Source organism: Eubalaena glacialis, chromosome 10, assembly GCF_028564815.1.
Source record: "Eubalaena glacialis isolate mEubGla1 chromosome 10, mEubGla1.1.hap2.+ XY, whole genome shotgun sequence".
In the NCBI taxonomy this organism is placed as follows: Eukaryota; Metazoa; Chordata; class Mammalia; order Artiodactyla; family Balaenidae; genus Eubalaena; species Eubalaena glacialis.
In genome coordinates, this window is record NC_083725.1 from 118,684,664 (window position 1) to 118,697,967 (window position 13,304).

Genomic DNA, 13,304 nt, shown 5'->3' on the forward strand with positions numbered 1-13,304 from the left:
CCCCGGCGCTCGGCGCCCGCGCCCCCTCCCCCTGCGCCCGCCCCCCCCCCCCGCCCCTCCTTCCCGCTCCCATTCTCTGCCCGGCTTTGATCTCTGCTTAACAACAGTAACGTCACACGGACTACAGGGGAGTTTTGTTGGAAGTTGCAAAGTCCTAGAGCCTCCAGAGGGCTGTCGGCGCAGTAGCAGCGAGCAGCAGCGTCCGCGCGCTCCGGCGAGGGGCAGCAGGAGCTAGAGCCGAGCGCGGACCCAGCCCCGGACCCACCGCCGCCCCAGGCCGCCTAGCAGAGCCCCAGCCATGGCACACCAGCTCCTGTGCTGCGAGATGGAGACCATCCGCCGGGCGTACCCCGATGCCAACCTCCTCAACGACCGGGTGCTGCGGGCCATGCTCAAGGCGGAGGAGACGTGCGCGCCCTCGGTGTCCTACTTCAAGTGTGTGCAGAAGGAGATCCTGCCGTCCATGCGGAAGATCGTAGCCACCTGGATGCTGGAGGTGCGGGGCTCCGGGCGGCTCTCTTAGCACTTTCCTGCGACTTGTTGCGCAAACCCACTTTTCTTTGCCACTCATCGCCCTCCCTTCCCTCCCACCCCAACTTTTGAAGTTTGCCAGAGTGTTGCTAGGAATCGTAGTTCCGAAATATATAGATATTCTGGGTATTTTTTGAACAAGGAGGGGGTGGGGGTGGGGTCATTAGATATTCCCTTGGGGGGAGCGGTCGAGGAGGGGTGCCTTGGGGGAAAGCCACGGCCGGGGCACCCCAATGGCTTCAGGGTTGGGGCCCGCAGGCTGGGCGCCCTTTGCGGCCCCCGCCTGGACCGCCACTGCTCAGCCCCCGCCTGCGCCAGAGCCCCGCTGCGCCTCTTCTCCCGGCCGCGCGGCCGCTGAGCCGCCAGCTCCAGGGGGAGGGGGCATAGATTTGATTTTTAAATTAATATCCATGGACACGTATGCAAGGGCCGCTCGTGCCAGTATTATGCGCCATCTTTGTTCTTTTATTGCAAAGCAAAAGTGTTTATTAATAATTGGGGGCAGGGTGGGGGTGGGGAGCGGCCGGCGAGGCGCTTGGGGCCGCCGCGAGGGGCCGTGCGGCCACCGGGAACCGGCGGGAGGGGCGAGGGGCCAGAGCTCGGGCAGTTGTGAGGGGACCCCGCTCGGGAGAGGGGGCCCCTTTGTTCAAGCAGTGAGTCCCGGGGCGCCCCGCACGGCCAGCTTGGGCCGGAGAGCACGCCGGGCTGCAAGGTCGCGTGGCCCCCAAGACGCTGGGGATTGACCCTCATCTGCAGGGGTCTCAGCTTGGGGGACCTGCCCGGAGCGAGCCGGGGTCCAGGGGCACGTTTTCAGGCCTTCAGTGGGCTCCTGAGTGCACCGCAAATATTTTAAAATAATTTTTGAAAGTGCGGCGTGGTGCCCTTGCGAGAGGGAAACAGCGCCCGCGCCCAGGGGGAAGGGGGGCCCCCGAATTTGAATTCCTGGGGCTCTCCCTTGAGCCTGAAACGAGCTCCCGACCCCCGGCCTGGGTAAAGGACCGCCTGAGGGTCATTTTCAGGGGTTTTTTATGTACCCAGTTAATTTTTTTATATTTTTAAATATTTTTTGAAAAGATGACGTCTGGGGAAATGCGGCGCGGCGGCCTGGGACGCCACCTTTGTGTCTCGCAGGCGCTGCGAGCGCGGCGCCCATCCCCGCGGCCCGCCCCGCGGCCCTGCACCCCATTTGGTGCCGACCCCAGGCCTGGAGGGTCCCGAAGCACCCACGCGGGCCGGGGTCCGCCGCCCGCGCGCGGCACACGCCGGCCAGCCGTGCCAGCTCCCGCCCCCACTGTGCCAGCCTTGCCGGGACTTTCCCTTTCAGTTTCGGGTGGGTGGGTTCGGGGGACTCTCGGGGAAGGGGGCGCGGCGGCGGCAGCTTCTGCCGCCCCCTGCCCTGACCCTCCTCGCGCTCGGGGCCCCGCAGCCCTCGCGCGAGCCGGGTGGGGGGCGCGAGCCGGGTGGGGGGCGCGAGGTCTCCGCAGAGGGGGCCGGGCGCTCCCGGTGGCGGCGGTCACGGCCCCCGGTGCCCCGGCAGGTCTGCGAGGAGCAGAAGTGCGAGGAAGAGGTCTTCCCGCTGGCCATGAACTACCTGGACCGCTTCCTGTCGCTGGAGCCCGTGAAAAAGAGCCGCCTGCAGCTGCTGGGGGCCACCTGCATGTTCGTCGCCTCGAAGATGAAGGAGACCATCCCCCTGACGGCCGAGAAGCTGTGCATCTACACTGACAACTCCATCCGGCCCGACGAGCTGCTGGTAACCCTGGGACCCCCACCGCCCCCGGATGCCCCGTTAGCCGTGGGACCCCGGGGGTGGGGGAGGTGCAGAGAGCCAGGGGCCCCTGCGGGCCGCTGAGAGACCCTCTGCCCCCAGGGAGGGCGGCCACACCGGTGGGGCCGCTCTCGAGGAGCGGACGGGTCCCCCGCCGCCCCACCTCACACTTTCCCTCCGACTCCCACCGCCTCGGCGCCCCTAGCGCCGCGAAAAGTGGGCGGCGCGCGCCCTCTAGCGGCGGTGGCGGCGAGGGGCCCGCGCGAATGACCAGACCTCGCGTTCCAGGTGTCGCGGGCTTCTGGTCTCCACCCGTGGAGGGTGGGCTTAATCAAGAACGGGAGCCTTTGCGAGCGGCACCTTCTCTGTTTGGATGTGGGGTTGCGCGTTGTCCCGCCAACTTCCCGGATCCTCCAACACGCCCCATTCCTTCTCCTCGCCCCCTGTTCCATTGGGGTCCGCGCCTGCGCCTCTCTTTACGCACGTGTGCCTCCATTTCCGCAGCAAATGGAGCTGGTCTTGGTGAACAAACTCAAGTGGAACCTGGCTGCCACGACCCCGCACGACTTCATTGAACACTTCCTCTCCAAAATGCCGGTGGTCGAGGAGAACAAACAGATCATCCGCAAACACGCGCAGACCTTCGTTGCCCTCTGTGCCACAGGTAGGGTGCTGGCCGGGCCTCTGGGTGCCCCTGGAGGAGCTTTCTGCCCTCTGCCTCGGTTTCCCCATCCAAGGAGATGGTCCCCAGGCTCCTCCGCTCTCGGAAGCTTTCTTCTTTCCCTGTTCCGGGGAACAGAGGGCTGGGCTTCTTGTTGGGGCTCCAGGGAGGGGGTGTGGGCTCCCGGGCCCGGGCAGCTGAGGCTGGGCGGCAGCCTGCCTGTGTCCAGCTGATGTGGCTTCTTCTCTCCACGCCAGGCGGGGGTCACTACATGCTGAAAGGGGTTGACTTTGGCTGTCCAGCCTGCCTCCTCCCCCCGCTCCCCAGTCCTTCCCGTGTCCTCAAGGAGCCTGAGCTGCGGGGGCCCCCTCCTGGCCTCTCCCGGGCTGGGCCACCTGCCAGGGGCGCCTACAGGGGTGGGGAGCGCCGGCCGGCAGTGCCTGGACCACGTGCTCTGGGCGGCCAGCAGCGGCCCTCGTGCGGGGGCGGCCAACAGAGGCGCTTGGCCGCCTGAGGCCCCGCCAGGGGCGCCGCAGGCCGGCTCAGCTCACTGCCCTGGGAGTGGCTTCGGAGCGGCCTGGGCTTGGGCTGCTGTGGTTGGCGGCAGCAGCAGGCCCTCCGTCCCTCCCCCGACACCGCTCTGGACCGTCCCTGGGGGCCCCTCCCCGGCACAGCCCTCTCCCCAACCCCCAGGCGGCCAGTCACTCAGAACCCAGTGAGACACACGGTGCTGCCTCCTGCTTGTCCCAGCCCTGCCCCTGAGCCCCTGCGACCTCCTCCTTCCCTCCAATCCCATGAGCTGGGCCCAGGACCCCTGGAGACCCTGATCGGAGGACCCTTGCCCCCATCCTGCCCAGCTCTGCTGTGGGCCACCTCTACCCCTGGCCAGGCCTCAGCCATCAAATCTGTTTGGGGCTCACTCGGAGCGACCTGAGGATGACAGGGCACCAAAGGGGGGAGTTGGCATCCTTCACCCCCTCCCCGGAAGGGGTGGAGCCCCCCCCCAGCCAGCCACCTCGTGTCACTCTCCTGATGTCTGGGCGCTCTGGTGGCTGGGAGTTCTGGGTTAGGAGAGCTGGGAAGATTCTGCTGGCCTCCCCACCATCCTTTGCCTGCTCAAGGCGTGAACCCCTCTTCTGAGTCCTTCCAAGCGAGCCATGGGGTGGGGAGCAGACGAGAGGCCCGGATGAATCTGAGGGGTCAGGGCGCCCCCTCGCCAGGCATTCCTGCCCCGCAGCACTCGCCCTTGGGCGGGGATGGGGAGGCTCTCACCCGCGTCCCCTCAGCGTCCAGGGGCCAGCCCAGCAAGCAGGCAGGGAGGCATTCTCTGGCTGGGACGCCTCTGAGAAGAGGAGCCTCCAGGGACTTCCAGGCAGCCTTTTATGGAGCTGAAAGTGGTTCAGAGAAATGGCAAAGTCTCCCGCAGATAATGCAAAGAACGCTTCTTGCATGCCCTCCCCCCAGGATGGCTGGGGCAGCCTGGACCTCCCCCTCTCCCAGGACCCCAGGAAGCGGGGTGTGTAGCTTGCGTGGGGTGCTGGCAGCGCAGAAGCCGGGCGCAGAGTCTGTGAATGTGCTTGGTGCAGCTACTGAGACTGTGCCCAGCCAGCACCCCCGGCCTGGGCACACCTCGGGTGAAGGTGGAGGGATGGCCGGGGGTGACCCAGCTTTTCACATGCGTTAGCTTCGGTGGGCCCCGGTGGGGGACAGGCAGGCCGGGGGAGGGAGGGGAGCGGCACCCCACCACGACCGGGTCCTGGTCCGTTGGAACCTAACTGACACGCAGCCGTGTCCTTAGTCACAAGGGGGCCTCTCAGGATGAGAGCGACCTATTACAGCCTAAAAACAAACAGATTTTGTGAAGTGGAGGCCTGAGTAAAAGTCCCGGGAGATATTTTGCCCTCCGCGTAGCAAGGGTCCCTTTTGAAGGTTCCGGGGGCCGGCGGGGGAAGGGTGGCCTCTGCTCTCCCTGGTCCGTGCGCCCTGCAGACCTGGGTTCCCGGGTGTGCATGGGGGTGGGAGGGGGCACGTCACCCACGCACAGAGTTGGGTTTTGCTCTGCTTTTAACATGTGTACGGATGTGTGCACGCAGTAGAGCGTTTCTTGGGCTGCGGCTGGTGAGTTACCTCTTTGAGGTTGGCACGTAACTGAGCTGAATGAATGGGCCTGAGCAGGGTCAGTGGAGCGGTGCAGCTCCGATGCCCACCCTGGCCGTGGCCCGCTGGGCTCTTTGCAGCCGGGCAGTGAATAGGAACAGCTATTGGAGCTTCCAAGCTGAAATTGCAGGCTTCTCATCTAAGCCCATAAACCCGCCAAGGCGTGCGCACACACACACAGAGTCTGTGTTTAGCTATTCCTTCCCTGTCGGACCAGGGTCTCGAGCTGCAGCCAGTCAGAACCTGTGCTCTGGCCGCAGCGATTTCCGTGCGGTCCTGATTGGCCTCCATGAAAACCTCTCATCGCTGGCTCCTGGCTCTCAGACTGGGTGGAACTGCTCCCGTTTAAAGGGGAGACAGGGCGCGCCTTGTGAGGGGCTTTCTTTAAGTGGTCGGAGCGCCCAGCAGCAGCTTTGTCGCCCCTTCAGTGTGGCTGCCTTTCTTCCTTCCCACCCCTCCACTGGCTCCCGCTCCATTGAATGAGGGGCCCTGCCTGTTTATTCTCAGGGATGAAGTCTCGAGCCAATGGGGGGGTGGGGGGTGCCCCAGCCCCCGGGGGCCGCACTCCCTTTGTGCCCAGTCCCCTCCCACTCAGCTCACCGTCCAGTTCCTGGGCACAGGATGAGGTGATAAGGGCTGACCTTCCAGGGCCCGGCTCCACGCCGAGAGGCCCCCTGGTTCAGACGCTGCAATCGGTGGCCTCCCCTGCCAGGAGTTTCTCGTTGGGAGCAATAGAAAGGCAGCCCACAGGCGCTGGGTTCCCTCTTCAGTGTCCTTACGTCCATGACAAGTGTGCCGCCAGGGGGGAAACCAGAAGTTCCCATGTCAGTGAGCTGCCAGGAGGTGACCCTGGAGCCCACCTGCCCAGAGGTGCAGGGTTCCCCAGCAGTTTGCGGAGAGCTGCCGAGGACGGGCAGATGAAGTAACGCTATAGCCCTGCCGTGTTCCTGGAGACAGATGAAGTGGGGAGAAGCATCTGAGGGCAGTGGGGGGCTTCCCTGGGCCCATCTTCCCATGTGCAAGATGGCCACTCCCCCTGGGACCTGGCAGCGCAGGTACTTGGGGTTAGTGTTGTAGGGGACATGTCTGCTTCCTTGCGGGTTTTCCCCACCTTTCCTTTCGTCAGGCTTTTGTGAATAAGTGATACATTCACAGACTCACGTGCTAAGAGAAGGGAGTGAGCGATGACCCCTCTGCAGAGGCCACGGTGCCGCCTCCTCCCCCCCCCCCGTTGTCTCTTCCAGCAGCTGTTCTCTTGGTTAGCATTTCTGCTGTTGGCAGCGGGGGGGGAAGGTGTTGGGGAGGTTTTTTGTTTTTTTAACATTATTTGGTTGCACCGGGTCTTAGTTGCAGCACTTGGGCTCCTTAGTTGTGGCATGCAGACTCTTAGTTGCAGCATGCCTGTGGGATCTAGTTCCCTGACCAGGGATCCAACTCGGGCCCCCTGCAGTGGGAGCGCGGAGGCTTAACCACTGCGCCACCGGGGAAGCCCCTCTGCTGTTTTGAAATGAGCGTCACAAGCTCGTGATCAGAGAGTCCGGCCCGGCTTCTGCTCTCACTGACGCCCACTTCCTGACCATCCCCTCAAGATCAGCCATCTGCGGGACAGGGGCCCGGGGGGGGTCCAGGTCACAGGGGTCCTGCTGCGTCCCCACTCACAACCCCTTTGCCTCCCTCCCTCTCCGCAGATGTGAAGTTCATTTCCAACCCGCCCTCCATGGTGGCTGCCGGGAGCGTGGTGGCCGCAGTGCAAGGCCTGCACCTGGGAAGCGCCAACAGCTTCCTGTCCTATCACCGCCTGACGCGGTTTCTCTCCAAAGTGATCAGGTGTGACCCGGTAAGTGACCGCTCCGGCGCCGGCTGGGGGGCCTGTCTGGCACCGGGTGCTAGAAGCATCCAGGGCCTGGGGGTCCCAAGCTGCAGTCATCTGGTGGGAAGTGACAGCGGCTGGGGCCACGTGGGGGACAGGCGGCCACCTGCGTCCAGAGGCACAGGACCTGGCCGTGGCCCTGGCACACGCTGCCTGGGGGCCGCTCCACCCCGTCTCCTGGGGGGCTCCTTTGGGAGGAGAAACACCTCCCAGAACTTGCCGATGGGCGGGAGGGTCCTCCCAGGCTTCTGGTGGCCCCAGGGGCGCCCAGGAGCCTCAACCCCTCCTGGGGTCGTGGCGGGGGGCCGTCAGGAAGAGGGGCCACACGGCAGGCCAGGTCAGTGATCCGTGCCCTAATGGTGTGTAGGGTGAGGCCCGGTCGAGCTTTGTCTGGGCGACAGCGTGGACGCCCGATAAATGGCCGCTTTACAAGGGCCCCTGTGAGGTCTCCCGTCCACAATGGGCCTGGTACAGACAACTTGTTTTTATGACCCCCTTTGAGAGGCTGCTGCTTTGGAAGCCAGAGTCCATTGTATCTTTTTACTTAAAAATGCCATTGTCTTATTCCCCATTCTTTTCTTTTCTTTTCTCAAAGAATTAAAATAACAATTACAAGGGTTTGGGGCTTCACCAAATTAGACCAGCGAGGTTGGTGGCGGGGGGTCCCTGCCAGGCCCACTAGTGTCCCGAGTAGGAACAAGTGACCGCCTTGACCCCGATCCCCGGTCCAGGTCCGGCTCTGGCCGCTACTGGTGGTCCACCCTCGAGCGCCCAGGAGGCTCGGGGAGGAAAGCTGGGTGTGAGATGGATGCCTGCCTGTCCTCTGCCAACGGTGCTTGGCCGCCAGCCTGCGTGACCCCCGGGGGGGGGGGTGCCTTCTTGTTTGTAGGTGCGGGCAGCCCGGTGGCCCCCTGGGAGGGGGAGGCATCCTCGCCTGGCTGCCGGGGCCAGCGCCATCCCCCAGCTAAAAACGCCACAAATGGCGCTGTCTACAGACAGTGGTAGGAAATCGCTGTGTGATCCCTTATCTGAATAGAGATTATTTTAATTAGATCTGAAGCAGAATGCCTTACGGCTGAGGGATGGTGGGAGGAATCAGTTGAGGCTGAAATTCGTTAGTCTGGTGACCGGGTGACAAACGTCGCTGAGCTCAGACGCAGAAAATTCTGGGCTGTGGAGGCCCCGGGGCGTGGCTGAGTCTGCCCTTCCCTAGAGCTGGCCCCCGTGGTCACAGTCTGCTCTCACAGGGTGAGGCTGCAGCGCCAAGCAGGCTGCTGGGAGGAGGAAACGCAGGCCGTGGAGCTGGAGGGTGCGCCGGGGCCTGCACAGAGGGGAGGCCCCTCCTGTATGCCTCTGCTCTCCACTCCACCGCGCGGCCCCCCAAGTTACAGGGGCCAGGGAGCCACCCCCGGGGGGCTGCCTTCAGTGGGTGGGTGGAGGCTCTCGGGCCTCAGTAGGCCGTGGTGGGTGTTTGGATCAGAGCCTGAGGGGGCCGTCAGGAATCTTGGGCCTCAGTTTCCTTCTCTGTAAAATGGGGCCTTTTGCACCTTCCCTGCCTCCTCCTTTGCTGTGTTGAATACTGAAAGAGTGGGTAGGAAAGCCCCCCCCCCCGCCCCATAAGCCCTGTCCCCTTGGGAGATCTCCAGGGATTCACTCAGAAGTCCTCTTGGCCCGGCTTCACTTCTTTGGGGCGGGGTACACCGTTTCCAGCCCCATCTAAAAGGAAGTTAGCAGCGCCTTCCCCGTGCTGAACCTCGTTCCTGTGGGAAAGGCATGGGTCTATTTCCCAAGCTGCCCTGGAGCCTTTCCCTGGTTCTAGAACAGAAGCCCCGTGTGGCATCCCAGGAGTTGGGACAGCCTCTCTGTTCAGATCCGGGAGTCGTGGCTGCCCGGCTGCGGGTGGCGCCTTCGAGCTGCTGGGAGACTTGCCCGCGGTGGGACCAGGAGAGGCCCCCAGCCTCCGGGGTTCCTCCTCTCCATTGAACATGCGGGGTGGTCGCTGCCGGGAGCTGTGCGCGGCCGGAGCGTCTCCCAGGACGCAGGCCCGAACGGGAGAGGACAGGGATAAAGGCCCCAGGGCCGCCCGGCATTCATCCTCGGTCAAGCACGGCCTAACGCTTTTGACGGCCATTCATCACGGAATGCTGGGTTCACTGCGAGGGCTGACACGGCAGAGGTTAAGTCCGAGAAGCGGGGCTCAGAGGGCCTCCCCATGCTGGATCAGATGGCGTTGAATTCGCTGAGGGCAGCGGTGGGGCTGGTGGGAACCTGGGGCCGGAGATGAGAGCCCTGGCGAGGAGTTCCAGCGAGGGGCCGGGCAGGCAGGGGACTCGGGGCAGGTGGGCAGGAGCGTCTGCGTCCACCGGAGCCCTTGGGTCCTGAGTGGGCTCACCATGGCCTGGTTGGCGTGGGCTTTTCAGGCCGGGAGGGCAGCTGGTGGGCAAACAGGGTGCACACTTGTCGATCCTGGGGTCTGGGCAGCGGCTTCCCGGGTTCGGGGGAGGCGGCGTTTTAGGTGAGCGTTGGGAAGGGGCCCCTCGCTGCAGACCCCCCCCTTCTGAGGACCCGTCTCGCGCAGGACTGCCTCCGCGCCTGCCAGGAGCAGATCGAAGCCCTCCTGGAGTCCAGCCTGCGCCAGGCCCAGCAGCAGAACTTGGACCCCAAGGCCGCGGAGGAGGAGGAGGAGGAGGAGGAGGTGGACCTGGCCTGCACGCCCACCGACGTGCGTGACGTGGACATTTGAGGGCGCCGCGGCGGGGGAGGGGCCGGCCCGGGCTCCGCGGACAGAGCCGCCCAGGCCCGGCCGCCGTCGGAAGGCAGCCCGCTCCTTAGCGTCTTGGTGTTTTCCTTTGCCCTTTCTCCCTTCTGTCTCTGAGTTAAGCAAAAGAAAAGAAACGTCCCCGAAAACCTATCTTTAAGGAAAAAAAAAAAAAAAAAAAAAAGGAGAGGAAAAAATAGAATTTGTATAACCCTGAGCTGGAGGGGGGAGGAGCGTTGTGCTACAAAAATAGAGGATGTTATAGCCCTTAATCAACTAGTTTTTATATTCATGTGTTTGTGTCTCTGTGTTATAAGGATAGGCGTTAACACAAGGAGCGAGTCTGCAAGGGAGGATTAGATTTGATTCTTTATGTGTTTCAAACAAACAAACAAAAAGCATAAAAACATTTAAAAAACAAAATAGGAAAAAGTCCACAACCCATTTTTAAGGTAGAAGAGGGTTTTAGATAGAACTCTACCCGTGTGCTTTTCCTGAGGGCACAGCTTTAAAGCAGTTCTAGGCATCCTGTATCTCGCTTATGCATGTAGTCACTTTATAAGTCATTTGTTTATTTTATTTCGTAGGTAGGCATGTAACCTTGACCTTGTTCATGGCTGATGTAACCTCTCGGCTAGGGTAGCGTAGAGTTCGGCATTTTCAAGGTCTGATCCTCTTTCTGCGTGTGGACCAACCACCTGAGGGGTTTGTCGGGCGCCAGCCTGCACCTCGGTGACGGAAGGCCACCTCCGACTCCTAGCGTCCACTACTAGAAAGAGAAACCGCAATAGTGACCTAATATATTCTATTTTTATAATCTTCATATTTTTGTAGTTACCTGTTTATGAGGTGCTGGTTTTTCACCCAACAGATCTGCAGCCTGCTCACATCCAGGTGAAATCTACAGCTGTTTTTTTGTTTTTTGTTTTTGTTTTTTTGTTCCTTCTCAATATTCCAAAACCATTCCATTTCAAAGCACTTTCAGTCTCTAGGTGACATCTCTGTGTATGTTGTGTGTGGAGGGGGCGGGGAACGGTTTCTTAATGGAATGGTTTGGGAATATTCCAGTACTTGGGTGCAGACAGGATGGCGAGGCAGGTGCTTGTCAATATGGTGTTAGCGAAAGGGAGATGATATTTTGGAGGGCTAGGTTCCGGTCCAGGAGAAGAAAACGTGCATTCATTCTCACACTGCCAGGATGATGTGTTCCTTTCCTTTTCTGTAGAGAAGTTGAAGTTTAGGGATCCTTCAGTGCCAACTGGTGTTTGAAAGTAGGGGCCTTAAAGGTTTACCTAGAGAACCAGCAGTTTCAGAGTTATCTTTAGATGTTTTGCAACGGAAGGTTTTTAAACACTAAAATATATAATTTATAGTTAAGGCTAAAAAGAATATTTATTGCAGAGGATGTTCGTAAGGCCAGTATGATTTATAAAGTAATGCAATCTCCCCTTGATTTACACACACACACACACACACACACACACACTTTTCTGCCTTAGATGTTGCAGGTGTAGGACAGTTTGTTCAAGTTAGGTCCTTTTATAAGAGAGGGAAAAAAATCCCGAGAAAAAAACACAAAGACATGGATTTGGCTAATTTGGCCTGATTGGCTTTTCGCAGAGTGATCCAACTGGAGAGGTGTCAGAGTTATAAGCACAATTAGGATGCTGGAAACAAGTTCAGTTCCAAGTTCAGTTCCAGTACGATCTCATCCCCGAACCCTCCTTTCAAAAAAGAAATTTAGCAACCGCTAGATAATTTGCACATCTTGGCTATGTACCTTTTTGTAATTATTCTGTAGGGAGTGTTGAAGGGAGCGAGGAGGTGAGGGAGGAAGTGTGCGGAGGGGAGGTGGGCGGGGACCACGCGAGGGACAGGCTGCGGCTCCATTTTCTTTATTCGCTGCTACCGATGACTTCCCAGTACAGTTTGGAAACAGATGCATATCGCTTCTCTTATCTTTCACATTGTTTTGCTGCTATTGGAGAATCAGTTTTTTTTTGTTTTACAATGTCATATACTGCCATGTTCTAGTTTGAATTTTCTCATAGAAAAAATGTATTACGGATGCCTTTTTTTTTTTTGGTAGTGTTGTTGGGTTTTTTTTGGTTTTTTTTTTTTTTTTTTTTTTAATGTGATCAATTTTGACTTAATGTGATTACTGCTCTATTCCAAAAAGGTTCCTGTTTCACAATACCTCAAGCTTCACTTAGCCATTTGCAGACCAGGTGGTCAGGCTCTGTCTGCTGCTTCGGCAGACAGACACGCGGACGAGATCCCAAAAAGGACCTGGTGGGGAGCCCCACCCCGCCGGGCCGCGTTCACGAGGACCCCCGGGTGTCTCTGGAGACAGGCCATGTCCGTTTCCTTTGCCCTGCGCCTGTTATGCTGGACTCTCCATCTGACCTGGGATTTACCATCATCGTAGTTTTTACAGCCCGTATCGTTCTTTGCGTATAGTTATGAAAGTTGCATTATTATTATTATTATTATTATTGTAACAAGTATGTCTTAATGTGCCACTGTGGTGCTGTGCTGTAGGACTCGGTCATTTGGCATGATTGGAATCGCTTCTGGCCTGTGTCACAGTTTGGGGTGTGTTGTATCTGTTACTAGTGTTCTGTTTGTTGTTCTGGTCATTATAGCAAAAGTGCTCCTTTAAAGAGACTTCAAATCTCAATGAAGCCAGCCAACAGTGCTGTGTGCCCAAGAGCCGCCTAACACGCTGCCGAACCAAAAGGATTTGGATTTGCACCGTCCGCGGCGGCCCCAGGTGGGGCAGCCCGTGTGCTTCAAGGCCATTGGCAGGTGCAAACCCGCCCCACCCCACCCCTGCAGGAACACTGCTTCCGCTTACCTCAACCATTCTGGCTGCGGCGTCTCTGTCTGAACCAAACGGGGTCCGTGAGGGACGGTCTGTCCGTGGTGGGGGGTGAGATGTGTGCGCTCTAAGGCCAGAGGCCAGTGGCAGGTCCGGGAGCGCAGGGAGTCTGCCCCGTGACCCGCAAGTCTGAGGGTCCGGGCGGGCAGGCACTTGGGGGTCTGTGTGTGTTTTTGGTTGCACACCACGGTGTTTCCCAGCACAGACATGTAACCGGCACGTTTCCAGCAGGAAACAAGACAAACGTGGAAAGTCTAGAAATAAAATTGGTAAAACCCCAGTGCAGTGCCCGCTTGTCTGTTTCCTGGGGCGGGCAGGGAGCCAGGGCCGTGCGCCCCAAGTTTCTTGGATGGGGGTGGCAGGCGGGTAGGGGGCCCGCCTCAGCCCTGCGGACACCGGGGCCAGGCCATCCTCTGTCATGGGGGGCTGCCCTGGGCACCGTGGGCTGTTGGGCTGTATCCCCAGCCTCCACCCGCTAGAGGACAGGACCGACCCCGGTCGTGACAACAAAAATGCCTCCAGACGTGGCCAGCGGTCCCCTGGTGATGCAGAAGGAGGGTGTGATGCCCTCCCAGCCGGGAGGAAATCCGGACCAGGGGTCTGTAGTGGGAGAGGGCTGCGTGGACCCCCCAGAGTTTGAGGACGGGCTTGCAGGTGGCCCCGACCACCTCAGACTGC

At 60.1% G+C, this 13,304-nt stretch overlaps 1 protein-coding gene across 1 annotated transcript; it reads left to right on the forward strand.

Moving 5' to 3' along the window:
* Positions 1-110: 110 nt before the first annotated feature.
* On the forward strand, positions 111-12,906 carry CCND1 (cyclin D1). Its single transcript, XM_061202216.1, has 5 exons — positions 111-496; positions 2,069-2,284; positions 2,804-2,963; positions 6,806-6,954; positions 9,566-12,906. Exons 1-5 carry the CDS (start codon positions 299-301, stop codon positions 9,728-9,730), a joined length of 888 nt encoding a protein of 295 aa, XP_061058199.1. The 5' UTR covers positions 111-298; the 3' UTR covers positions 9,731-12,906.
* Positions 12,907-13,304: the final 398 nt, after the last annotated feature.

Bases quoted from the DNA above. Each gene is read 5' to 3' on its own strand.
- CCND1 (XM_061202216.1), top strand. From the start codon at position 299: ATGGCACACCAGCTCCTGTGCTGCGAGATGGAGACCATCCGCCGGGCG. The intron at 497-2,068 runs GTGCGGGGCTCC...GTGCCCCGGCAG, and splicing joins TAGCCACCTGGATGCTGGAG to GTCTGCGAGGAGCAGAAGTG. The intron at 2,285-2,803 runs GTAACCCTGGGA...CCATTTCCGCAG, and splicing joins TCCGGCCCGACGAGCTGCTG to CAAATGGAGCTGGTCTTGGT.